General features: G+C 41.3%; 1 protein-coding gene across 1 annotated transcript in view; it reads right to left on the bottom strand.

Annotated features, from left to right (window-relative positions):
* Positions 1 to 26,525, bottom strand: part of LOC137095428 (dynein axonemal heavy chain 3-like) — a 104,220-nt gene that overhangs the window by 32,864 nt on the left and 44,831 nt on the right. The window contains exons 25-41 of the mRNA XM_067462092.1: positions 26,221 to 26,329; positions 25,015 to 25,128; positions 23,161 to 23,337; positions 21,127 to 21,218; positions 17,922 to 18,141; positions 17,596 to 17,730; positions 15,415 to 15,530; positions 13,879 to 14,116; positions 13,645 to 13,745; positions 11,210 to 11,315; positions 10,628 to 10,757; positions 7,849 to 8,085; positions 6,784 to 6,887; positions 4,474 to 4,768; positions 3,539 to 3,718; positions 2,730 to 2,853; positions 2,065 to 2,221 (exon numbers count right to left, since the gene is read on the bottom strand). Coding sequence (XP_067318193.1) covers positions 2,065 to 2,221; positions 2,730 to 2,853; positions 3,539 to 3,718; positions 4,474 to 4,768; positions 6,784 to 6,887; positions 7,849 to 8,085; positions 10,628 to 10,757; positions 11,210 to 11,315; positions 13,645 to 13,745; positions 13,879 to 14,116; positions 15,415 to 15,530; positions 17,596 to 17,730; positions 17,922 to 18,141; positions 21,127 to 21,218; positions 23,161 to 23,337; positions 25,015 to 25,128; positions 26,221 to 26,329 — 2,635 coding nt within the window. The remainder of the gene's footprint in view (positions 1 to 2,064; positions 2,222 to 2,729; positions 2,854 to 3,538; positions 3,719 to 4,473; positions 4,769 to 6,783; positions 6,888 to 7,848; positions 8,086 to 10,627; positions 10,758 to 11,209; positions 11,316 to 13,644; positions 13,746 to 13,878; positions 14,117 to 15,414; positions 15,531 to 17,595; positions 17,731 to 17,921; positions 18,142 to 21,126; positions 21,219 to 23,160; positions 23,338 to 25,014; positions 25,129 to 26,220; positions 26,330 to 26,525) is intronic.

The raw sequence follows: 26,525 nt of genomic DNA, 5'->3' as shown, positions 1-26,525 counted from the left end.
GAAGAAATCCCACTGGAGCATTGCAGCACACCCAAATACCTGGAAGTTACTCTGGACCATGCTCTGATTTACAAGAAGCACTACTTGAATATCAAGCAAAAAGTGGGTGCTAGAAATAATATCATACGAAAGCTGACTGGCACAACCTGGGGATCACAACCAGGCACAGTGAAGACATCTGTCCTTGCGCCTTGCTACCTTGCTGCTAAATATGCATGCTCAGTGTGGAATACATCTCACCATGTTAAAACAGTGGATGTGGCTCTTAATGAGACATGCTGCATTATCATGGATGTCTGCGCTCTACGCCACTGGTGAAATTATACTGTTGAGCCAGGATTGCACCACCTGACATCTGTTGGGAAGTACCAGCCAGCAATGAAAGGACCAAGGCATTGACATCTCCAGCCCCGGATATCAGTCAGCAAGCCAACATTAACGTCTTAAATCAAGAAACAGCTTCCTAACTCGCAGGAACACCTTTTCAAACGAGAGTCCAAAAGTGGCAGGCTAAAACCTGGAACCTGAATCAGTGGCTGATATCGGATGAGAAACTCCTCCTGGGCACAAAGAAGGCTGGGCGACTTGGAAGGTCCTGAACAGAATGCGCTTTGGCAGCACAAGGTGCAAAGTCAATCTTAAGAAATAGGGCTACAAAGTGGAGTCTGCGACAGGTGAGTGTGGAGAAGAGTAGACCAGAGACCACTTACTACAATGCACCTGAGCCCAGCCACATGCTCAATGGAGGACCTTCTTACAGCAACACCAGAGGTGCACCAAGTGACCAGCTTCTGGTCAAAGGACATTTAGCATAATGCCAAGTTTTAAACTTTGTGTCTTTTAAAATACATTGCAACTGTATTCTCAATATGCTTCTGACACAATAAATAAACAAATTGTGAGGCGGCAAAAAGTAGTCCACCAGCAAGATTATTATATAATGAAAAGCATATCCCTTATCAAGCATACTCATCAGCAACTTCACAGCTAAGGCAAGTGTAGAATCTCTCATCCCACCTAAGCACATTCAACTAACCTTTTCTTCTGTTTTCAATTGCATTATTTCCTTTCCCGATTGAAAAATAATGACATCCCCACTCACATCTCAGAAGAAGAAGAAGAAAAGAAGCAGAAGGCATGCTGCCATTTTGCCTTAAAGCTATATTGACAGGAGTTTGAGCAACAAATGTAAAGGATTTTAGGCTGGACCAGTTCTAACCCTTCAGAAACAAAGGTATGATCACGGAACAAATGTATACAGTCACCTACTATATGGATGTTACAGGAACGTTATGGTTATAATTTTAGCTATGTATGCTGACTTTTTTCTTTATTCTCATTTGAACTACAGATAGATACAAAGCCAAAATTCAACAGTTTGAAACTCACTTCTATCAGAAACATAGATGGAATCTTAGGAAAGCCTTAGGTTCCTTCTATACTGCCATATAAAATCCAGGTTATCTGCTTTGAACTCGGCTATATGGCAGTGTAGACTCAGACAATATGGATTATCTGCTTTGATAATCTGGATTATATGGCAATGTAGAAGGGGCTTTAATTTATATCACCTGACCAACAGGATCTCCTGATGGTGCAATGGGTTGAACTCTTGTGCCGACAGGACTGAAGACCGACAGGTCGGAGGTTCAAATCTGGGGAGAGCACGGATGAGCTCCCTCTGTCAGCTCCAGCTCTCCATGCAGGGACATGAGAGAAGCCTCCCACAAAGATGGTAAAAAACATCCAGGCATCCCTTGGGCAATATCCTTGCAGATGACCAATTCCCTCACACCAGAAGCAACTTGCAGTTTCTCAAGTCACTCCTTACATGGAAAAAAAAAACCTGACAAACAACCTCAATTTTGGGAATAACATGGCTGGTCCCTTAGATGGTTGTGGTTAATGAGCAGTTCTGACGAGGAAAGATGTGGCACAAAACCCCTCCAGGTGATAGTCATGAGAACAAGAACATCAGTTTTGCAAAATATATTAAGCACTAGGATAGTAATGATGGAACATCCACCCCTGCAGCAAGAAAGAAAGAAAGAAATTGTAATATACCTGCAAATGGGTATGTGGGCACAGCAGCACGCCTCGAATCACCCGGGAGAAATCACGCAGGTTAAAGACATAGTGAGACTTGGAAGGAGTAGGGAGGAAGTTTTCCACAGCCTGCTTGTAAATATTCATGGTTGCCTGGACCAACATTTTTCCAAGCCTTTAAAAAACAAATACAATACGGTTTAATGGGAACCCAAGTTTTTAGAGGGTGGGGGGCTGCCTTTGTTCTCTTTTCGCACTTTGTTCATGCTGCTAGCCTCTTGGCCTTCCATCTCTTCAATCAAGTCATCTGCTTGAACACCCCTTAGAAATCCCCCCCAGGAAGCTTCCATATGAAATTGCAAGCTCACCTCCCTTTCCCATTGGAACAGGCTGTGCGCTGGCACCACAAGGTGCAGAGCTAAGCATAAGAACTGGGGCTACAAAGTGGAGTCCACAACATGTGAGTGTGGAGAAGAGCAAACCACAGGCCACTTACTACAGTGCTGCCTTAGCCCTGCCACATGTACAATAGAGGAGCTTCTTACAACCACACCAGAGGCACCCCAAGTGGCCAGCTTCTGGTCAAGGGACATTTAGTATCATGGCAAGTTTTTAAATTGGTCGGTTTTTTCAATGCATTATAACCGTATTCTCAATTCACTTCTGACACAATAAATAAATACCTTAGAAATGATGTCTCAAACCCTTTGCTGAAGTGCCAGTCGACAATGGAAGAAAAAATCTTGGTTAAAACCTCATCATCAAAAGCACTGATGGAGATAATATTCAAGTGCCGTGTGAAACGCCCTGGAAAGCAAATGGGAAGATGGAGTCTCCGTGAGCAGCTTACTTTGCTGTCTGAAAGACCGTCTTTTAATCTGGCAATGGCAATTTCACTAAAGTAACTCTTGTGCCCCTCTTTCTTCAACCAGATGGGCAAGAAATACACTGCACAACATCAACTAATTGTCAATATTCTCTAGCCACTAAGCATGCTCAGTTGCCATTGGGCCCTTTTGGTAACACCTCCATGTATATTACTTTTTTCTCAATGCCCCTGTTTTGGTTGCAGTCTGTTGGCATTCACAACAGCTTGCTATTAGAGGGACTTAGTAAAGGTTAAAGTTTCCCTTTGACATTAAGTATAGTCATGTCTGACTCTGGGGGGAGGGGAGTGCCCATCTCTATATCTAAGCTGAAGAGCCTGTGTTGTCCGTAAATGCCTCCAAGGTCATGTGGCTGGCATGACTGCATGGAGCATCATTACCTTCCTGCAGAAGCGATACCTATTGATCAACTCACATTTGCATGTTTTTAAACTGCTAGGTTGGCAAAAGCTGGGACTAACAACGGGAGCTCACCACGTCCTGTGGATTCAAACCGCAGACCTTCCAATCATCAAGTTCTGCAGCTTAGCAGTTTGACCCACTGTGTCACTCTGGCCCCATAAAGGGACTTACAATGCCTTCATGTACTTAAGTAAGCCTCTTACCTGTAATATCATTCCTTCCACCACCTGGAGGCCCCATTGCTGAAACAAACAGAACATCGACAATATCGAGCCTGGAAGTGTCCTTCTTGTCGTACCAGTGGCCATGATCAATCCATTGCCGCAGGAGTTCTATAGGTGGCTGGGCTCCATAGACCTCCTTTGCTGGCATATTTAAGTCATCTAAGAAAATAATATTTATACATCTGATTTCACTATAACAAAGAAGATGCACAAGCACATCATTCTTCCCATCAACACAACTAAAGGAAGAAAGAAAACAAGGAAGGAAGGAAGAGTGTGATAGAGATTTCTCAAAACCCAGGTAAAGGTAAAATTTCCACCTGACATTAAGTCTAGTTGAGTCCAACTCTGGAGGGTGGTATTCATTTCCATTTCTAAGCCAAAGAGCCGGCATTATCTGTAGACGCCTCCTAGGCCATGTGCCCAGCATGACTGCATAGAGTGCTGTTACCATCCCACCAAAGCAATACCTATTGATCTACTCAATTTTGCATGTTTTCGAATTGCTAGGTTGGTAGAAGCTGGGGCTAACAACGGGAGCTCACCCCATCCCATGGATTCGAACTACTGACCTTCTGATCAGCAAGTTCTGCAGCTTTGCAGTGTAACCCACTGTGCCACCGCGCCCCCTACAATCCAGAATGATAAGTAAATTGTCACAACAGCTCTCTCAGAAACAGACCAGTAGTTTGTTACCAATTTCCCTATATTTGGGGATATCATAGATAGATTAAAAATCTTACCAAAATCAGAAGGAAGAATGGAACAGAATATTCATGCTTGTATATTATACCAAATGGGTTGACCCTGTCTGTTGACAAAGGCAGCCAGAATATGCACTGAACACGTGCTTCTGGTCCTATATTGGGAGAAAGGAAGAGTTTGATTTTTAAAAAAACCAATATATATCTTACCCACAAACACAATGGCCTTTTTCCCTGCTGAAGGTCCAAACAATCCCTTTCTTCTTCTGTCCAGCTTTGACATAATGATATCCTGTGTCTGATTTGCTGTGGTTCGGGCAGAAAAATTGATGAAGTTGGGGGTGAATTTTGCCTTTGGAAGCTGGATCAGGAAGCTGTTGGTAATTGCGGATTTCCCAGTCCCAGTGGGTCCAACAAACAACATTGGGATTTCATGGTCTACATAGGCTTTCAGGAAAAACGTCTGTCTGGCTGTTTCCATTGTTGGAACAATAAGTTCTGAAACCTATTATGCAAAGATAGTTAGGTTAGGACACAGGTACAAAGGAGGAAAAAGTCTTATACTTTTACTTCAAACAAAATGACCTCTGGGGAGCTGGTGCATGTGACAGTGTTTAGCCATTTTGACTCTCCTTGTGAAGAGAAAAAGCAGGGTATAAATAAAAATAATAACAATGACTAACAATAATTGTGTGTGTGTGTGGTATGTTCATAGCTGGACACAAAACCTGAAGCTTGGAAAGAGCTAATGTGTGACTGAAAGATAGGAGGGAAAGTAGTGAAAATATTGATAGCTGTACGTGTGAAAGAGATCTTGAGAGTCCTTGTGGACAACAAGTTAAACATGAGCCAACAACGAGATGTGGCAGCTAAAAAAGCTAATGGGATTTTGGCCTGCATAAATAGTGTCTAGATCCAAGTCATGATACCCCTCTGTACTGCCTTGGTCAGACCACACCTAGAATCACACTGTGTCCAATTCTGGGCACCGCAGTTGAAGGGAGATGTTGAGTCTAAGCTGGAATATGTCCAGAGTAGGATGACTCAAAGGATCAGGGGTCTGGAGAACAAGCCCTATGAGGAGCAGCTTAAAGAGCTGGGCATGTTTAGCCTGCACAAGAGAAGGCTAAGGGGAGACATGAGGGCCATGGATAAAGATGTGAGGGGAAATCACAGGGAGGAGGGAGCAAGCTTGTTTTCTGCCACCCTGGAGACAAGGATGCAGAACAATGACTTCAAACTACAGGAAAGGAAATTCCATCTGAACATTAGGAAGACTTTCCTGATTGTGAGAGCTGTTCAGTAGTGGAACTCTCTGCCCCCAGAGTGTGGTGGAGGTTCCTTCTTCGGAGGCTTTTAAACAGAGGCTGGATGGTCCTCTGTCGGGGGTGCTTTGAATGTGATTTTCCTGCTTCTTGGCAGGGGGTTGGACAGGATGGCCCACGAGATTTGTTCCATCTCTATGATTCTATTATTCTATTTTTGTTCTCACACAAAGAATAATAAAAATATGATACAGGAAAAAATTAGAATTTTTTTATTGGGACTTTTGGGTCTTCAACTGGAAAGGAATAATAGAAGAGTGCTTCATTACATGATTGCATCTGTGGGAGGAATATATATATATCTAGAAGTGGAAGAATCTGGAAATGAAACACTGCAGCAGAAATGAATCATTATCTAGTTTGTTTAAGAAGAAATTGTAACAGACCATTTAAAACAATTGGAAACTTCTGATACTTCGAGCGAAGTAGTAGGGGATTTAATAATTTGGGGCTTTGAAATTTAATATTAATGCAACAATCAGAAAAGGTGTGGCATGCAATTCGTTAGGGAGAAATACACTTATCTTTGTAGTGGTTGAAGAGGAAGCCTGTCTTTAAAAAACTGCAGAATAAAAGATCAGTATCACTGGGAGCCACACTGGCGCAATGGAGTGAACCCTTCTGCTGCTGAATTGCTGCCCTGAAGACTGGCTGAACTGCTGACCTGAAGGTCGGCAGTTCAAATCTGCAAGACAGAGCGAGCTCCTGTCTGTCAGCTCTAGTTCCTGCCAACCTAGCAGTTTGAAAACATACCAATGTGGCTAGATAAATAGGTACCGCTTTGGCAGGAAAAAGCAAAGAGATGCTCCAAGCAATCTTGCTGGCCACACAAACAGAAGGTGATGACGCAGGCCTCCTTGGTTTGAAAATGGAGAAAAGCCCAAGAGCCAGAGATGAGCACCGCCTCCAGAAGCCGGAAATGAAAGGAGAAGCCTTTGCCTTTGTTTGTGTTTGTCGGTCTCATTGTATATGATTGTAAAGGCATTGAATGTTTGCCTATGTATGTAAATGCTGTAATCCACTCTAAGTCCCCTGGGAGAGAAGGGCGGGATATAAATAAAGTGCATTTATTATTATTATTATTATTATTATTATTATCATCATCATCATCATCATTCCACAACCACCATTTCATGAGATTCATTGGGCAACAGCTTTCTGCGCTTTTATGAACCTTGTGGTGCAAACGTCATACCTTTGTACCAGCAGCGATGGTCTGGTCTTCTTTTGTTATATACTCCATCCACATGTTCCATTGTCCGCTAGCTTGCTTATGAAAATAAAAGTCGTACACACTTCCTGATTTGAGAGTAAAGGGTAAAAACTTAATAAGGAAACAAAATGGATTTTGCTTTTATTTTTCAATGATAGTACTTAGACCTGCTTCTGCTTTTTCATTCCAATCCAAATGGAGATAACTGAAACATTCCTCAACCATACTACTGGAAGGTAAATATGATTTATTAAGTGCTTGCAATTGTTGAATAAATGCATCTGGAGCACTGCAAGTTGGGATAGTTGGTAAAAGCCTCAGGCTTACAAAGCTTTGACCCTCCAGATACTTTGGACTAATCCACAGAAATGCAAAACAGGTGTGGTGAGAGTTGTAGCCCCAACCATACGGAAGACAACATATCTGAACAACATCCGTACAGTGCAGTTCAAAAACTTGCATTCTTCTAAACTAGGTATAGGCCAACTTGGGCCCTCCAGGTGCTTTGGACTTCAACTCCCACAATTCCTAACAGCCTCAGGGCCCTTTCTTTTCCCCCTCAGCCGCTTAAGCGGCTGAGGGGGAAAAGAAAGGGACCTGAGGCTGTTAGGAATTGTGGGAGTTGAAGTCCAAAGCACCTGGAGGGCCCAAGTTGGCCCATGCCTGTTCTGAACCAATGAATATTAGAAATGGCAAGAAAGTCCTGCAACCAAATGCTGCCATATGGAGCTCTTGGTTCCGGACTCTCCAGATCTATTGCATTCTATTGTCGTCGTCATCATCATCACCACCACCATCATCACCACCATCACCACCATCATCATCATCTTTCAACAAATTAATATATATATATATAATTCATAAGATATACAGGTTAAAATGAGTTGTCCTCTCTGTTGTCCTTCCAATGACAGTTAAAACACTTGACTGTTAACTCATTGTCTTAATCTCTGGAAACAAAATGCCTCTTGTAAAATCATGATGTACCTTACTGTACAGAAACTAGTTCATAAAAAGCCCCACAAATATATGTGTAGAAATCTGCACCTCTTTCTGGGAATATATTATTTTTGGTTAGCTTCACACTTTTGGGACGTGGGTTGTCATCATCCATTCCCATCAGAAGATTTCGGTAAAAGCGGTCAAACTTCTTTCTGCTCTCTGCATTAAGGGTGCCACCAATGGTCCAAACCAAGGCAAAAAGGAAGAGGCCTTGAAGCCACAAGGTGATTTGCTGACTGGACATGGTTTCTCCTTCTTCTTCACCAGAACGACTTATTTCATCTAAAATCAAATATAGTTTTGAAAAGATGGTGATAAAGGTTGTTCCCAGAAGAAAAGCATAGTCAGCAGAGAAGCAGATGGTGAAAACAGAAGAATGGTCTGCCTCAGGGGAGCGTGTTTGCTCCATCAATGTTTAGCATTTACACAAATGATCAGCCACTGCCAGAAGAGATGGATTCATCTATGCTGACGATCATGTCATCACAGCTCAAGCAGGTAGCGTTAAAATGGTTGAACAAAAGCTCTCCAAAGCTTTAGGTGCTCTTACTGCCTATTACAGGGAAAACCAGCTGATTCCTAATCCATCTAAAACACAGACATGTGCTTTTCATCTTAAGAACAGACAAGCATATCGAACTCTGAAGATTACCTGGGAGGGAATCCCACTGGAGCATTGCACCACACCAAAATACCTGGAAGTTACTCTGGACCATGCTCTGACTTACAAGAAGCACTGCTTGAATATCAAGCAAAAAAGTGGGTGCGAGAAATAATATCATACGAAAGCTGACTGGCACAACCTGGGGATCACAACCAGATACAGTGAAGACATCTGTCCTTGAGTTTTGCTACTCTGCTGCTGTATACATAGGCCCAGTATGGAGCATATAACGAAGTATATATAATATATCACACCACTGGACACCAGTATAAAGGAATATATAATATATCCCACACTAATGTCACCAATATAATGAAGTATATATAATATTCCACACTAATGTCACAAATATAGTAGCGAGACGATGATGGATAAGTGTTATGATAGAATGAACACTGCTTGTCTTTAAACTTCCTTTTGGATTAAAGCTCCCACCAACCTAAATTGTTTTAGGATTTTAAAATATGTATTTGAGGTAAACTTTTCCCACTCCTGCCAACACTGCTTTTTCCCCTGGCTCCCAAACACTGTTTGTTAAGAGTCTTTATGTAGTGACAGGATGTTAAAAATGTTAGAACTATCACAAAGGCTTGATGATGGAATGATGCACAGTAGAGATCTTTTGAAAGTTAAATAGAACAAGATTTATTTTTTTTAAAAAGACAACTAACTACTTCTGAGAGGTACAAAAACATGACTTGTTACAAAAGTACTTCAGCTTGATGGTTGCTTGAACAATTCTCTTCACTTAGTTACAGACAGAGCTAATCAAACAGATCTGACTGTTAGTAACCAAAAACCCTCACTCTACTTCAGAGAAATAGTAATGAGTTCTGACTAACCTATCCTAGGTAGTCCCTGGGTTATTAACTAACTCTTCCCTAGAGTTCTTCCTGTTAACTAACCCAGCCTAGAGAGCTAATCTCTTGTGCTAACTCTCACAAGAAATCAGGTTGCTGTCTGACCTTTTTCCTGTCAGCACACAGCACTAACACAGACACTCTCTCCCTGAAAACTCAGTTTCAAAAACCCTTCTTCACACACCAGCTCCCAGTTCTCAACTCTCACAGAAGCTGAATTCTTTTCCCTCCTAAGACTTGGCTCCTCCCAACTGCTCTGGCCAATCCTAGGAGACTTCCAAACTCCTCCCTTCTTCTACCTATCCGCACTCAAGATGGCTGCCTCCCTGGCTTCCACTCTCAAAATGGAGGTTTGCAACACTGTTATCCAGGCTTCCTTTCCGGCCTACTAGGTAAGATTCACTACAGAGCACATCTCACCATGGCTCTTAACAAGACATGCCACATAATAATAGGATGCCTACGCCCCACACCACTGGAGAAATTATACTGTTTAGTCGGTATTGCACCACCTGACATCCACTGGGAAGTAGCAGCCAATAATTAAAGGCAATGACATCTATTGGCCCATCCTCTGTTCGTATATTAACGAGCACACCAATACCTTAAATCAAGAAATAGCTTTCTAACATCTACAGAGATACTCATAGGAACACCTCAGCAATTGAGAATCCAAAAGTGGCAGTCTAAAACCCGGAACCTCAATCATTGGCTGATACTGAATGAGAGAATCTCTCCTGGGCACCAAAAAGAATGTGTGACTTGGGAAGCACTGAACAGCTTGCACTCTGGCACCACAAGGTGCAGAGCCAATCTTCAGAAATGTGGCTACAAAGTGGAGTCCACAACAAGCGAGTGTGGAGGAGAGCAAACCACAGACCACTTCCTACAATGTAGCCAAAGCCCTGCCACGTGCACAATGGAAGATCTTCACACAGCGACATCATAGATGCACTAAGTGGCCAGCTTCTAGTTAAAGGACATTTAGAATAATGCCAAGTATTTAATTTTGTTTGCATTTTTAAATACATTATAATTGTACCCTCAATTAGCTTCTGAAATGATAAATAAATAAATAAATAAATAAGCAGTCATTAAAGTACAAACTAAGGAAGCCTTCCCCTTTCCATCCTTGTCATTGTTTCTCTCATTTACTCTGTCCTGCATTTCTTTCCTTCTGAATTTCATTTGAACAAGGACAGAAACAAATGTTGTTGGAGTAATTCCTTTTTAAAGTAACTTCCTAAGCTCAGAGTTGGGGTGACAAGTTGATAGGCGACAACTTTCACAAGATCCTTACCAAGCAAAGCAGTAAACAGGTTCATCATGGAATGGGCGAGATGGATAGGAGATGTCTGAAGGAAGACTCTGCACTGAAGGCGAATGAATTCCAAGCAAGGCTGAACTAACCACATGAACAAGTCTTCGATCTGCAAGTTGAAAATGTGAAGTGGTTTCAAACTTAAAAGAAATAATGTTGGTAATTAATAATTAGTGGTAGTCTATCAACAGCCAGTAACAAGAGCAATCAGGCCTCACAAAGGCAACACAATGGTGTTATTTTTATCAATGGCTGCCATTCTGAATGGCTGCTATTGTGTAATTGAACTTTGCATAATCATTGTGTACAGAATGGGAGACAACTAGTGGAAAGGGCTGTTTTGTGTTCAGTTTTGTTAAATTCATGTTTACCAATGTAATGGTATCATTACAATAGGGACATCATTATCTAAGAAAATGCAGAGGGCTGAACTACCACCACAAAAGGGTCAGATTTTGGCCAAAAGTTTCCCATCCCATGTCATACAATAGTCGTTTGATTGTTTCCTTTCCATTTGATTTTATATTTTAAAATTCAGAAGAAAACTACATTTATACGCACCAGTTCTTTGTGTATGTCTTGCAAGACTGAAGGCAATGTGTTCATATATGAATCTTTCAGAGGCTTCCAACCTAACTGATGAGGTTCCATGTAAATCATCCCACACCTAAAGAAGGAATGGATAGCACAGTTGTATGGATACTCCTTGCTGAAGAAAATGAAACTGAATGGAGCTTCCATTTATTTATTTATTTATTTATTTATTTACAGTATTTATATTGTGCCCTTCTCACCCCACAGGGGACTCTGGGTGGATTACAATGTACATACATGGCAAACATTCAATGACATAGACACACAACATATATACAGACACTCAGAGGCTATTTAACATTCCAGCTTCTGGTCACTAGGGGAGCTGTCACTTCACCGTCCGTTTAAGACACTGATGAGGTACTTCCTCATTCTTTGCATACTTGCTGGAGATTTTTATGGCCTCGTAAATCAGTTAAATTAGCCTCCTCACATAAGTAGTACCTAAATTTCCTACTTGACAGCTGAAACTGTATTTCGGGCTGCAAAGGTCGACAACAAGCTACACAATTTTGGTCGGAAGCTCACTCCGACCCGGGCTGGCTTCAAACTCATGACCTTTCATTCAGTAGTGATCTTAATGCAGCTGATTCCCAGCCCAGCTGCACCACAGTCCCGCCACAGTCCATGTTGGCTATAACCTATTTTCACTAATATAGATATCCTTCTTTACCTCTCCCTTGTGCTTGTATACATAACATGGTGACCGGGCTTAGCACAGCGGGCTAAACCACTGTGCTTCAGACAATCCTGCCAACTGAAAGGTCGCCAGTTCGAGCCCGGGTCAAGGTGAGCACCTGCCATCAGTCCCAGCTCACCTGCCCACCTAGCAGGTCAAAAGCACAAATGCAAGTAGATAAATAGGTACCGCTTTTAGCAGTAAGGTAATAAAAGGCACCCTTAAGGACAGCGACTGGGAGGATCGGGAGGACATCTAAGGACAACAAAAAGCTCCTCCATGGATGGAGCAACAGCACCCTCCTGTGGCCAGAGATGACTACAGCCTCCAAGACGCTGGAAATCAGATTGGAAACACCTTTAACTCTCTTTCTGTATTGTTTGCCCTTGTTAACCAGTACAATGGCATTGAATGCCATATGCATGTTCTGTAAGCCACCCTGAATCCCCTTTGGGATGAGAAAGGCAGGTATAAATACTGTAAAGAAGAAGAAGAAGAAGAAGAAGAAGAAGAAGAAGAAGAAGAAGAAGAACTACACTTGATCTTAGCCAAAAGACTGAGAAGGCTCCGGCATAAACCAGTACAAGTGGTCCCAGTGGGAATCGGTACACTGAGTGCTGTGCCAAAAGATTTCAGCCAGCATTTGAAAACAATAAACATTGAGAAAACCACAGTCTGTCAACTGCAAAAGGCAACTTTACTTGGATCTGCATGCATCATTCGAAAATACATCACACAAAACTTGGGAAGTGTTCAACTTGTGATTTTGTGATATGAAATCCTCATAAATATCTCATTTGCTGTGCCATACTATGTTTTTGTGTCAGAATAATAATAATAATAATAATAATAATAATAATAATCAAATAATCAAACTCAGAACTGGGGTGGAAGGATTCTGTAGGAAAGCTCTTGGAACTTTCTAGCTAGCATATCCAGCAAGGGAGTAAAGATTCTCATTGTGCAAAATATGCTTTAACGGGGCTGGTGTGAGACTCTGGGATAATACAATCACATCCCCTTCCATTTTTGTCCCTGTTCAAAGGACAATGGGAGTGGCAACTGGCTTCAAGAAGTCAAAGGCAGTGTTGGGATCCAAAACTATGGATTTTGGCATGACCATGGATAAGTCGAGGTTAATTCTGCAGAGAAGTGAAAAGTGCTAATGCCGCCTCAGGTGGGCCATCCCCATTTCCCCACCTAGGCATCAAAAAGACCAGAAGCAGAACTGTGGCAGGGAGAATAAAGGAGCGGGTTGCTTCTTTTAGATTCTCCCAAGACTCACCTTTTGCCACTCTACTCGCAGAAGAGGATACTTACTTTTTTGATAGAATCTAAAGTACAGTTCTTACACTGACCCAGGATTTCTTGGGTGATATTTTTACTAAATGCTTTAGACCAGGCATGAGCAAACTTGGGTCCTCCTGAAGCAACTGAGGAGGAAAGAAAGGGGCCTGAGGCTGTTAGGAATTGTGGGAGTTGAAGTTCAAAAACCTGGAGGGCCCAAGTTTGCCCATGCCTGGTTTAGATTTGTACCTACACATATACAGTAGTTTAAGAAGTGCAAACCAAGCTGCTTAGAATACCACTCTCTCTTCCAGCACTTTCCTGCTGCACAATACCTCTGGTGCCTGAGGCCACTGTTTCACATTGCCTAATGGTAGGGATGGCCCTACACACACCCACAAATACACATCCCCTTATCATTATTGTCAGAAATTACCGGCTGACTGTAGCAGGAGATGCTTGCTCCAGATCTTCTGGCTCAAACATTAAGCTCATTTTTGCACTCATCTGAATGATTTCACCACTCATTAAGCACAGCTGGAACAAAAAATATCATGGAACCCAGAATCAGTCACATATACAGAAGATATTGTATTTTATACAATATTTTTGTTGTAAAAATATTCAAAATAAGTGGCCTGTCAGAGTGAAGTAGTAGAGAAAAAAATACCTTCTTATTATCGTCTAGTACTGTGTTCATGTTCTCTATCCAAACAGCATCCACTGGGCCATCAAAGACAATCCACTTCCTGTCCTCCGACGTAGAGCAAGCCTGTTCTCTGAAGGTGTTTGCAAGGACACCATCTGTCCATTCATGGCTGACAGGATCGAAACATCCATACAGTTGCCCCATGGTGATTGCTTTGGGATTGATAATTCTGAACTCCACAGCAGATTCCTCTGATGAACTATCTGAGAAAAGGGGAGCGGGAACGATCTCTCTGAAGAATCACAAGGGAAAATCACTAGCATATACTAGTTGTTGTACCCCAGGCCTGGAGCCACCTATGACCACAGCACCACACAAGAGTCCAGAATATAAGCAAACAATGTATTGTAAAACACATAAAATATATGGAAAAAAACAGGAAATAAGAAAGGAGAGGAACAACCCAAAAGAGGTTCAGCAATAGTTGATAGCCACACAGGAATCCAGATGTCTCATAAAAATCCAAAGGTAACACAGCCCAGGAATAGCCAAAACTCACAAGTACAACATAAATCCATAAAAAGGTATACTTAGAAAAATTTGAGCATGATTCATAAAACAATAATATAGGAAACTTCCAGCATACTTGAATTCAAAACCAGGACTTGACTTGACATAAGAACTCAGGCCTAGCTTCTCCCTTGAAAGCCAATGTTGCCTGAACTAACTATAAGGTAAACAATTAGCTGTTAATAAGCATTCATGAAATCATGTTGTTTCCCAATAATTTTCTCTGTCTCTTTCCCACGTACTCTCTCATGCCTATGGAGTCAATTATCTGCTCTGAACTGTAAACAAAGACTTTTGCTTATCTCCGTAACACCAGGTGCTTTCCCTTGAGAGTTTTCCATTTCACTTAATTCTTCTATGCTTGACCACTTATCTAACAATATTGTTTCTGGCTCCTATGATTGACCTTGGAGCTCGGGACTATCTGAGCCAGTTTCAGTTCCTTGGCCTGAATCGTCAACACTTTGAACCTGCCCTGAATCTGCATCACTTTGAACCCCAGGAAATCTCACAATCTTGTCTGAATCATCAGTGAACCCATCATCAGCCCCTGGCTGAGGCTGAGCTACAACACTGGTACAGAAAACCATGCTAATTCAAAGCAATTTCTCAAAACTTCATTTGCATACTAGTTGTGCATTCATTTCCCTATTGTGACTTTTTTTGACCCAAAGCAAAAAATGGTAACATGTTGATCAACATAGCTCTGATTGGCTCAGACAGCTAGAAACACAAAGGTGTGCTAGTATGAAAATGGGACGACCGTTTACATTTTAAAAGAGGGAGGAATGACAGTCTTTTTTATACATTCTGCTTGATGGCTGCTATAGAGATGGGTAGACTGTTCCGCAACTGGACAGCTTTGGCTACACAGCTGGACACAATGAGAATGACCTGAAAATAATCTAAGGAATGGCACTCCAGGGGTTGTTGCATTACACCTCCCATCATCTCTCCCTATTAACTATTTTTTGAATAATTTAATACCTACCTTGGCTCAGATCCCCAAGTCCTGCAGCTAGGACTTTGTAGGCACTGGTTTTGCCTCCCATGGGTTCCCCAACAATCATATAGCCATGGCGCACCATCATCATTTCATAAATCTGCACCAATAAGATCAATGCTGTAATAAATATGTTGCATCAACAAATGTCGAGGTAATCACAGTAGATCAAATTCCTTTCAGTGGTGCAAGAGATCCCGCTGAGAGACAGAGTGAAGGTTTCAATCATAACCAAAAGGTTAATGCATTTTGAAACACTAAATACAGACATGATGCATTTTGTCCTGGGATAAACTCTGAACAAAGTTGTATATTGACATATCATCCAGTACATGCATTTTCAACAATACAACCAAATGTTTTCCCAGAGCAAAGTTCTGTCGACTAAAGGTACAGGGAAGTATGTGTTATGGAAAATTTGTATGTAACTGGGCTGCTGTGAGTTTTCCAGGCTGCATGGCCATGTTCCAGAAGTATTCTCTCCTGATATTTCACCCACATCTATGGCAGGCATTCTCAGAGGTTGTGAGGTCTGTTGGAAACTAGGCAAGTGAAGTTTATATATTTATGGAACATCCAGGATGAGATAAAGAACTCTTGTCTGTTTGAGGCAAGTGTGAATGTGGCAATTGGCCACCTTGATTAGCATTTAATGGTGTTGCAGCTTCAAAGCCTGGCTGCTTCCTGCCTGGGGGAATCCTGTGTTGGGAGGTGTTAGCTGGCCCTGATTGTTTCCTGTCTGGAATTCCCCTGTTTTTTAGTATTTAGTCTATTTGCTGTCCTGATTTTAGAGTATTTAATACTGGTAGCCAGATTGTGTTCATGTTCATGATTTCCTCCTTTCTGTTGAAATTGTCCACATGCTTGTGAATTTCAATGGCTTCTCTGTTGATCAACATAGCTCTGATTGGCTCAGACAGCTAGAAACACAAAGGTGTGCTAGTATGAAAATGGGATGACAGTTTACATTTTAAAAGAGGGAGGTCTGACATGGTGGTTGTGAGAGTGATCCAGCATTTCTGTCTTCTCAAATAATATTCTGTGTCCAGGTTGGTTCATCAAGTGCTCTGCTATGGCTGACTTCTCTGGTTGGATTAGTCTGGAGTGCTTTTCATATTCCTTGATTCATGTATGGGTAATGCTGAGTTTGGTGGTCCCTATGTAGACTTGTCCATAGCTGCATGGTATACGGTAGACTGAATGGTATGCGGTACAGAGAGAAGCCATTGATATCCACTCTTTCCAAGCACAGTGCATGTGTGGCGTGGCGTGCAGGCAGGCCTGGAAAATGCATGCCTATCAGTGCCTAAAACCAAGCACCTCTTACTCTAGAGTAGAAACAGCAGGTGCCAGGTAAGAAGGATGACAGCACATGCTGGGAAGGGGAGCCAGTGGCTGGGAAGCTTCCTTGATAATGGTACAATTTTCGGGGACCCAAACCAAAAACAAATATTCACACTATTGATTTTGGGAGGGTCCAAAAAAATGGATCAGGGGCCCCAACGAAAGCCTGGACATGAAACGGGGCAAGGCTTACCCCGAAAGCGCAACCCTACTATGTGCACTGAAGATTTACAGAAATACACATAGAAAGGGAGCAAATCTAATTTCCAAGTAACAGCCCAAGGAGACATTCTTAATGGTCACTAAAGGTAAAGGTAAAGGTTTTCCTCTGACATTAAGTCCAGTTGTATCTGACTCTAAGGTTAGTGCTCATCTCCATTTCTAAGCCAAAGAGCCTGTATTGTCTGTAGACACCTCCAAGGACATGTGGCCGCCATGACTGCATGGAGCGTCATTACCTTCCTGCCGGACTGGTACCTATTGATCTACTCACATTTGCATGTTTTCAAACTGCTAGGTTGGCAGAAGCTGGGGCTAACAGCAGGAGCTCATGCCGCTCCCCGAATTCAAACCTGTGACCTTTTGGTCAGCAAGTTCAGCAGCTCAGCACTTTAACCCACTGTGCCATGGGGTTGACTAGAAATAATCAAATCTGGAGTGTCAAATGCAAAAGAATAACATAAAAGCATACTTATGGAGAAAACATGAACTGGCCAGACTAGGCATGAGGATATGCTGCAACAAATCCATTTATACTCTTACTAATGAGAATGTTCTACTTAATGCTCTTTCCAATGTGCAAATATGAAAAGTAAAGAAACCTGAATAATTTTTCCAATAAACCACGGCACTGGCTGAAGATTCATTTTTTGGATATTCTGATTCAGAGCCTGGATGAAGAGCTCATAATCAGGTTTGGGCAGAACCACTCCAGGAAACAGATCCGATATGATCCCCTGTGAAATGACAGAAAAGAATATCATTTAAAACGATGGTTTCTCGGAGCAAGTTTGCTTACAGTTGCAAAAACGAATGCAAAGATCCCTTTCTTTTTGGTTGGTTTTTGACCATCTCATCCAGATTTGTCTGCCTGTAAGAATACAGATGCTGCAAGTATTATCAGCAATCTGATAATCTGTTATCTTACCTGAAACAGTGGAACATCTTGTGCTAAAAATTTCGCTAAGTTAACATCCAGCAGTGCCCTCAGGAGTAATACGCTTTCATTTTCATTTGGGTACTTTAGTTTCAGGTTTCCTGCCGCTGTCAGGACAGATTTAACAGCACGCATTCCATAATCATAATGATGCTGTGATGATAACTGTTCAGAACAAAGTCGATAGGTAGCAACAATTTTCTGGGCAAGACTGTAGAAAAATATAATATATTACCATTTATGAACACCCGTTAAATAAGAGTAACATATATTCACATGACTAAACACCTGAAATTGCTGGAAGAAACATTAACAACCTCAGATATGCAGATGACACCACTCTGATGGCCGAAAGCGAGGAGGAGCTGAGGAGCCTTCTAATCAAGGTGAAAGAAGAAAGCGCAAAAGCCGGGTTGCAGCTAAACATCAAAAAAACCAAGATTATGGCAACAAGAATGATTGACAACTGGAAAATAGAGGGAGAAAATGTGGAGGCCGTGACAGACTTTGTATTTCTAGGCGCAAAGATTACTGCAGATGCAGACTGTGGCCAGGAAATCAGAAGACGCTTACTTCTTGGGAGGAGAGCAATGTCCAGTCTCGATAAAATAGTAAAGAGTAGAGACATCACACTGGCAACAAAGATCCGCCTAGTCCAAGCCATGGTATTCCCTGTAGTCACCTACGGATGTGAGAGCTGGACCTTAGGGAAGGCTGAGCAAAGGAAGATAGATGCTTTTGAGCTGTGGTGCTGGAGGAAAATGCTGAGAGTGCCTTGGACTGTGAGAAGATCCAACCAGTCCATCCTCCAGGAAATAAAGCCCGACTGCTCACTGGAGGGAAGGATACTAGAGACAAAGTTGAAGTACTTTGGCCACATCATGAGGAGACAGCAAAGCCTAGAGAAGACAGTGATGCTGGGGAAAGTGGAAGGCAAAAGGAAGAGGGGCCGACCAAGGGCAAGATGGATGGATGGCATCCTTGAAGTGATTGGACTGACCTTGAAGGAGCTGGGGGTGGTGATGGCCGACAGGGAGCTCTGGCGTGGGCTGGTCCATGAGGTCACGAAGAGTCGGAGACGACTGAACGAATGAACAACAACAACAAACACCTGAATATTCAGAAACAAGCCAATTTACAAATGACCCACACAGGATGCTAAAATAACTTACAAATGCTCAGTATGTGGAAAAATTGCAGAAATTACAATACACGAAAAACTGTTGGAAATAGCCAACTTCTTCATGCCTCCACTAGTTATTTCTTATGTATATAATTGCTTACTGTATTTTATATGTGTATATTGATTTGCAGGGTTTTTTGCTGTGGTAGGGGCTACAGACCATGTGATCAGATTTGGGCTTGTTCATGGCTCAGACTCCATTTTAGAACAGTATGCCTAGAGAGTGTAGTAGGAACTGTATGTTCAGAAACTTCAGTAGGAACAGATGTATGCTTTCAGGCTCTCAGACTGTACAGACTCCATTGGACTTTCAGACTGGAAAAAGACTCTAATAGACTCTCAAAACAGATGCTTTGGATTATGCCCTATCTTACCTACATGGAGAAAATACTTCAAATCCTATTTATATACTGGACTGATAAGCAATGTACCTGTATGCTGAATACATGAAGTTTGTGAGTAAACCAACTGTGTTACTTTTAAAGAAGTCTGCTTATTTTTGTCTCTTGAGAGCATGATTTAAAGGCAAATATATTTTCAGGGAGAGTAGATGTTTCTGGGCAACTAAAATTGTTCCTAGAACAATTTGGGATGAATGAGAAAATGTACTGAAAAGTCCCCTGGAATCATAGGATGACTGTGATGTCAAACCAGGAATGGCCAGTATTCCAAAAAAGCCAATATTCCAAAATCATGCTTCATATTAACTTTGGCCATATTGGAGAAATGGGATTGCTTTGTACTGGTCCAGGTGCTCCTCTTTCAAACTTTCCCTTGACTCTTGTATCTAGGAGAGAAGGAGGAAGGTTCTGGGGCGGGGGGAGCACTTGGATTAGTACAGAAGGATTTGTATTGCTCCAGTATGGCCAGAGACAGACTCCACTAGTTCCTTTGCAGAGTGGAAAACAAGTGCATTTGGGGAGAAATCACAAAATGGGGACTATAACCCAACACTCTGTGAACAACCTGTAATAAGCTGCTAGTTTTCATACCTCAAACACACAGCATTTGCTTTCCAACTCCATGGAAATTCATAGAGCTATTAATTCTCATGGAAACAATTGGTTTAATGTTTACAAAGCTCAGTTGGTGCTATACTCTTGATATGTTTGATAAGTTTTAATGGTTTGAAAGACTATTTAATTGATACGTATATGTTTTTTACAGTTTTATGATAATGTGTTTTACTCTTATGTTATTGTATGAATCTGACATTGAATTATTGCCATAGTTTGTCAGCCGCTCTGAGTACCCCTCTGGGGTGAAAAGAGTGGGGTATAATTACAGTAAATAATAATAAATAATAATAATGAAAAGAATACTTCTGAAACTCTGCTGAATTTTTTTTCTGTGCATTGGCATATCTTTGTCCATAACAGTTCAAAGACATAACTAGGTACATCAGTTTAACAACTGAGAAACCTAATTGCCTTGCATGAAAACCCTAAAGGTCATACTTTTTACCAAGAGGTTATGTCATCATTTTTAAAAAGATTATGATTTCTAACAAGGTCATGCCTTTCCAAAGATCATAAATCTCCAAAAGGTTCTGGAGATTTCCATTTTCCAAAAAGAACTCATCTGGGCAATAAGTCTAAAACAGGATCTAATCCAGTCCTCTTTAATTTAGATCTTTGCTAGAGGAGGATCTCACCCTTTTTTGTATAAAGGGTTGAAGGCATCCTTTTTCATTTACCAGATGAAGCTGCTAAGTTGTGCCTAAAGTTGCGGGTAGTGCCTGGTGGGGGCTTTAGCCCCATAAAGTAACTTTTCTAAGAGATAAAGGCACAACATGGGTTTTTAATGGATATTTATACTTATTTTAATTTTTTTGGATGTATTTATTATGTGTTTATATTATGTTTGGCATTGAATTGTTGCCTGTTTGGAAGCCGTTCTGAGTCCCTCTGCGGGGGTCAAGAAGGATGGGGTATAAACGTTTTAAATAAATAAATAAACAACACATCCTGTTGAGAATGTTTTAACATGTCAACCAATACCTGACTAACATACCTTCTGGAGTCAAGGAATCCCATTGAATAGAGTGATATTTCGCCAATCAAAGCATAGTCTGGAACCATCATTGCTACTGTACGGAACAAAGCCTAAAAAATTACAAAAGAAGGTGGAAGGAATCATTAACAACTTGCACTCAAGATAAAGAACTCTAGCAGATTTCCAAGGCAGAAGGTCTGTTACAGAATATTAATATTTCTGTATCTATGTATTACAATTCTTGAAAGTATCTATGAGTCACTGTACTTGATCTTGTCTGTTGTTCATAATAGACTATTGTTTAGGAAGAGATGGAAGTAGATACTTTGTTCTCAAGGGATGGTTTCTTTTGATGGAGTAATATTACTTGTAAGACTATGATTTCATACTGAACTGGTTGAGGAAAAAGAATTCAACTTGCCAGAACTGATCATAAGTGTCTTAGTCAGACAGGTAGACCAGAAAAAATGGCTTGCAATAAAGCCCAGGCAAATAACTGTCAGGGCACTGGAGATGTAAGAAGATACATATGAATGCAAGAAGTGTGATGACTGCCATCTCCAACTCTGGGGACACATGAGTGAATGCCTACGATCCAAATCACATGTTTAGAAAAGGACATATAATCCTTTTCTAATATGCAGACAAACAAAACAATTCCTTCTTTTTTGGTTTGAATCTTCTTTTAAAAGTCCATATGGAAGCATACATTCATTACTTTTTTTACCATCTAACAGTTTTTTAGGGTTAACCTGTACCCCAAAAGTGAAAGAAAACATAGAAGAGCTTTGCATTCAAAGCAGGGATGGGAATCATTGAGTCTTCCAGGTGTTGTTGGACTGTAGATCCCAGGAGCTCTAGCCAAATAATGGTAGGGAATACTAGGAGCTGCAATTCAAAAAACATGTGGATTCCCACCCCGACTTAGAGCAACATCTGTGATCCCTGGCAGCTACCTGAGATCCTGAAACCTGCATTTCATCTACTGTCTGGAAACCCACATTTAACATCAGATGCCTTTCCATTGATAGCACTATCTAAACAGGGAGCCTCCAAGTTATGAACATGATAGGTTCTGTAGGCTTGTTCTTGAGTGGCTTTGTATGTAAGTCAGAACACGTACATTTTTAAGTGTATCTCCTGACAAGATAGATAGATAGATAGATAGATATGGTAAAGGTAAAGGTTTCCCCTTGACATTAAGTCTAGTCATATCCGACTCTGTGGAGTGGAGTGCTCATCTCAATTTCTAAGCCGAAGAGCTGGAATTGTCCATAGACATCTCCAAGGTCATATGGCCAGCATGACGGCATGTAGCACTGTTACCTTCCCACGGAAGCAGTACCTATTGATCTACTCAATAGGTAATTTGGGGGGGGGGTTGAACTTGATAGCCTATGAGGTCTCTTCCAACTCTATGATTCTATGATTCTATACTCACATTTGCATGTTTTCAAACTGCTTGGTTGGCAGAAGCTGGGGCTAACAGTGGGAGCTCACCCCACTCCCCGGATCCGAACCACCAACCTTTCAGTCCACAAGTTCAGCAGCTCAGTGGTTTAACCCACTGCACTACCAAGGGGCGCTCTCTCTCTCTCTCTCACTATATATATATATATATATATATATATATATATATATACACACACACACACACACATATCCACACGCGAGCACTTTGGAAAGCATAGGGAAGGGTTAGCACCCCTCTGACGTTTCCTTTGCTCTCTGTGCCCCTCTTCAGAAGATTTCCCCTCACTTTCTGTCCCTGTGATAATTGGATTTTAAAACATTTGGCTTGTTGTGGAAACAAAGATTGGTGATAAAGCTTCAATGGAGACCCCTTTTCCCCAGGATTGAATTTCCCTTCCTATGGATAGATTTCTCTCCCGTCCTGTTGTCTCAGCCCCATTCTTAACCATGGCTTGTTTATAACCCAGGGACTGCCTAAATCCAGAAACTAATTTCTTTTCACACCTCCTCATTTTTATGTCAAGGCTCTGCCCAACAATTCAAGGTTTTGTAGTTCCACCAGAAGAGGACACAATTTACCTTCAGGTTATCAGGAAGTTCTGCCCGTCCAGCATATCCAGGATTCATAGTGATAAATACAGCACATGTTGGGTTAAGGGAAATCTCTGTGCCTTCAAACAGAAAGGTTTTGAGCTTTCTAATAATGGCCTGCTGGATACTGAGAATTTGCTGTGCCACTACAGACAGCACCTCCACCTAATAAAATCAATAACATAAAGTTTTTTAAAAAAAAAAACCCTCTAAAATCTACATAAAACTCTAATATGTGGCTGGAATACTGTGCAGATAAATATATCCACCCTGAAGAACAGTGTTCATGAATAAATCACAGTTGTTTGGAAATGTGTGATACATTAATGATAAAGGACTAGAGCCACACATTGCAGGAATATTGAAAACAGCTTTGTTTCAAATCAGTCAATTAGTTCACCTAACTTGGAATCATCAATGCTGATTGGCAGTGGATTCCCAGGACAATTGACAAGATTTGGCCCTCGGAATTTTTAAAAAATCTAAAGCATAGAATAGATACCTCAATATGTTTAATTACCCATGAACTTTAATGGTATTTCAACCTATTGTCGAAGGCTTTCATGGCCAGAATCACTGCGTTGCTGTAAGTTTTTTGGGCTGTATGGAAGCATTCTCTCCTGACAGTTTGCCTGCATCTATGGCAGGCACCTTCAGAAGTTGTGAGGTCTCCTCTGAGGATGCCTGCCATAGATGCAGGCAAAACATCAGGAGAAAATGTTTCAGGAACATGGCCGTAAAGCCCAAAAAATCTACAGCAATCCAGTATTTCAACTATTCAAAATATCATTCTTATTGAGGATTAAAAAATGAACATGTTTTCAATCATAAGCTTCATGTTTTAAGTTGAAACTTGCACTCCATTTTAAAAATTGACCCATGAAATAGATTAGGCGACAGTCTCACTAACATCAATGGGATTTACTCCAGGCCTGGAAACCCCTATGACCACAGAACCACACAAGAGTCCAAAGTATAAGTAAACAGGTTATTGTAAAAACACATAAAAATATATGAAAAATCAGGAATAAGTAAAGAAGATGTATAATCCAAGAAAGGGTTAACAAAAGGTGATAACCAGGCAGTAATCCAAATGTCTCATGCAAATCCCAAGGTAATATACTCCAGGAATAGTAAAAAAGTCACAAGTACAGCATAGGTCCACAAGCCAAGGTATACTTAGTAAAACTTGTGCAAGAATACAGATACAAGAACATAGAAAGCTTCCAGATATTTGAATCCAAAACCAAGGCTTGGCTTGAAACAAGAATCAGACAACTCAGGCCTAGCTTCTCACTTGAATGCTACGTTGAGTGAACTAACTCTTAAGTAAACAACTTGCTAATTAATAAGTACCCATGAAGTCATTTCTTTTCCCACAAATTCTCTTCTCAACTTTCCCACATAAGCGTTTTGACCAGAGCTGCCTATTTTCTGCTCTAATCTGTAAACGAAGACTTTTGTTGACCTCTAAAGTTCCAGGTGTTTTTCCCTGGGAGCCTTCCGTATCACTTAGCTCTTCACCCGACTCCTTATTTAACGTTGCAGTTTCTGGCCCCTCTGACTGACCTTGGAACCTTGTACTTTCTGAGTCAGGTTTTTTCCAGAGAGAACCATCATTTCTCTGATTTGAATTTTCATCACTTTGTGCCCAGGAAATCCCACAATTCTCTCTAAACCATCAGTGAACCCATCAGCCTCAGGTTCAGGCTGTACTACAACACAGATATAAATGGGCTTGTATTGTTATAGTTAATACATAATGCATATATTATTAGAATACATGTGAAAGCCTCACATCTTGCATATTATATCTGAGGATTTTTTATTAAAGGCGGTTACCTCAATTCTGTTGAATTCATCAAAGCAGGCCCACGCTCCAGCCTGTGCCAATCCTTTAAAGAATTTCCCCATGGCTTTGTAATCAAGACCATCAGAGCAATTGAAGACAACACACTAAGACAAAACAGCACAACATTTTGTTCAGATTTGTCACAAAGTTATTTCTTATAACAGAGTTTCCATGAAAGGAAGTAAGACTCCACATCTGATGGTCAGGAAGGCTTTTTCTTATAATGCTAAATCATGGTTTAGTGTTACTGTTGAACTGACCCACTATCTTCAATGGCATTTGAAACAACTCCCGATGACATCCATAACTGGCTGAAGAATTTTGCTCTCTTTAGCAATTTATTTAATAAATATTTTTCTCCAGACACTGCCTAAAGGTAAAGGTTTCCCCTTGACATTAAGTCTAGTCGAGTCTGACTCTGGGGGTTGGAGCTCATCTCCATTTCTAAGCCAAAGAGCCAGCGTTGTCCATAGACACCTCCTAGGTAATGTAACCAGCAAGACTGCATGGAGCGCCATTACGTTCCAGCTGAAGCTGTACCTACTGATCTATTGATCTACTCACATTTGCCTGTTTTTGAATTGTTAGGTTGGCAGAAACTGGGGCTAACTGTGATAGCTCATCCCACTCCCTGGATTTGAACTGCCAACCTTCCAGTCGGCAGGTTCTGCAGCTTAGCGGTTTAGCCTGCTGCGCCACTGCCTAAAGGGATCTAATTGATATGGGCTTCTCTAGTTTACAGAGAATAGGGAGGAGTGTAATTTTCACCAGAACTCTGACTTTCCACACACCACACATTACTATCCCTATTACTATCCCTATTACTATTAGCCCCCGGTGGCGCAGTGGGTTCAAACCCTTGTGCTGCCAGGACTGAAGACCGACAGGTCAGAGGTTTGAATCTGGGGAGAATGCAGATGAGCTCCCTCTATCTGCTCCAGCTCTCCATGCGGGGACATAAGAGAAGCCTCCCACAAGGGTGGTAAAACATCAAAACATCCGGGTGTCCCCTGCAGACGGCCAATTCTCTCACACCAGAAGCAACTTGCAGTTTCTCAAGTCACTCCTGGCATGACAAAAAAAATTACTATCATAGTAAGGGTAAGGGTTTTTATCCTTGCAATGAACACAATTGTCAACCTATGGTATTTAGAAAAGAGTAGAAATGTATTAAGACATTATTATTATTAGGGTACCTGCTTGGCCAGGGCTTTTGCAAGATCTTTGGTAGTTTCAGTTTTGCCGGTTCCTGCAGGTCCTTCAGGAGCACCGCCCAAGTTTAATTTCAAAGCTCCCATTAGGGTTCTAATACATGGAAAGGGTTTAGAAAATAAGCATCATATAGGTATAGCATTTTTCAAACCATGAGGTACAAATTAAAATATCTTAATTCTTCATGGTCTTTATTATTTATTTGTTGTTGCATGATATCCAAATCATTTCCAACTAATGGTTGTTCTAAAGAGAGGTTTGCTTGGCAAGATTTGTTTAGAGGGGCTTG

The sequence above is a fragment of the Anolis sagrei genome, chromosome Y, assembly GCF_037176765.1.
Source record: "Anolis sagrei isolate rAnoSag1 chromosome Y, rAnoSag1.mat, whole genome shotgun sequence".
Taxonomy (NCBI): Eukaryota; Metazoa; Chordata; class Lepidosauria; order Squamata; family Dactyloidae; genus Anolis; species Anolis sagrei.
Note: the sequence above shows the minus strand (reverse complement) of the source record. Positions and strands in the feature narration are given on the sequence as shown.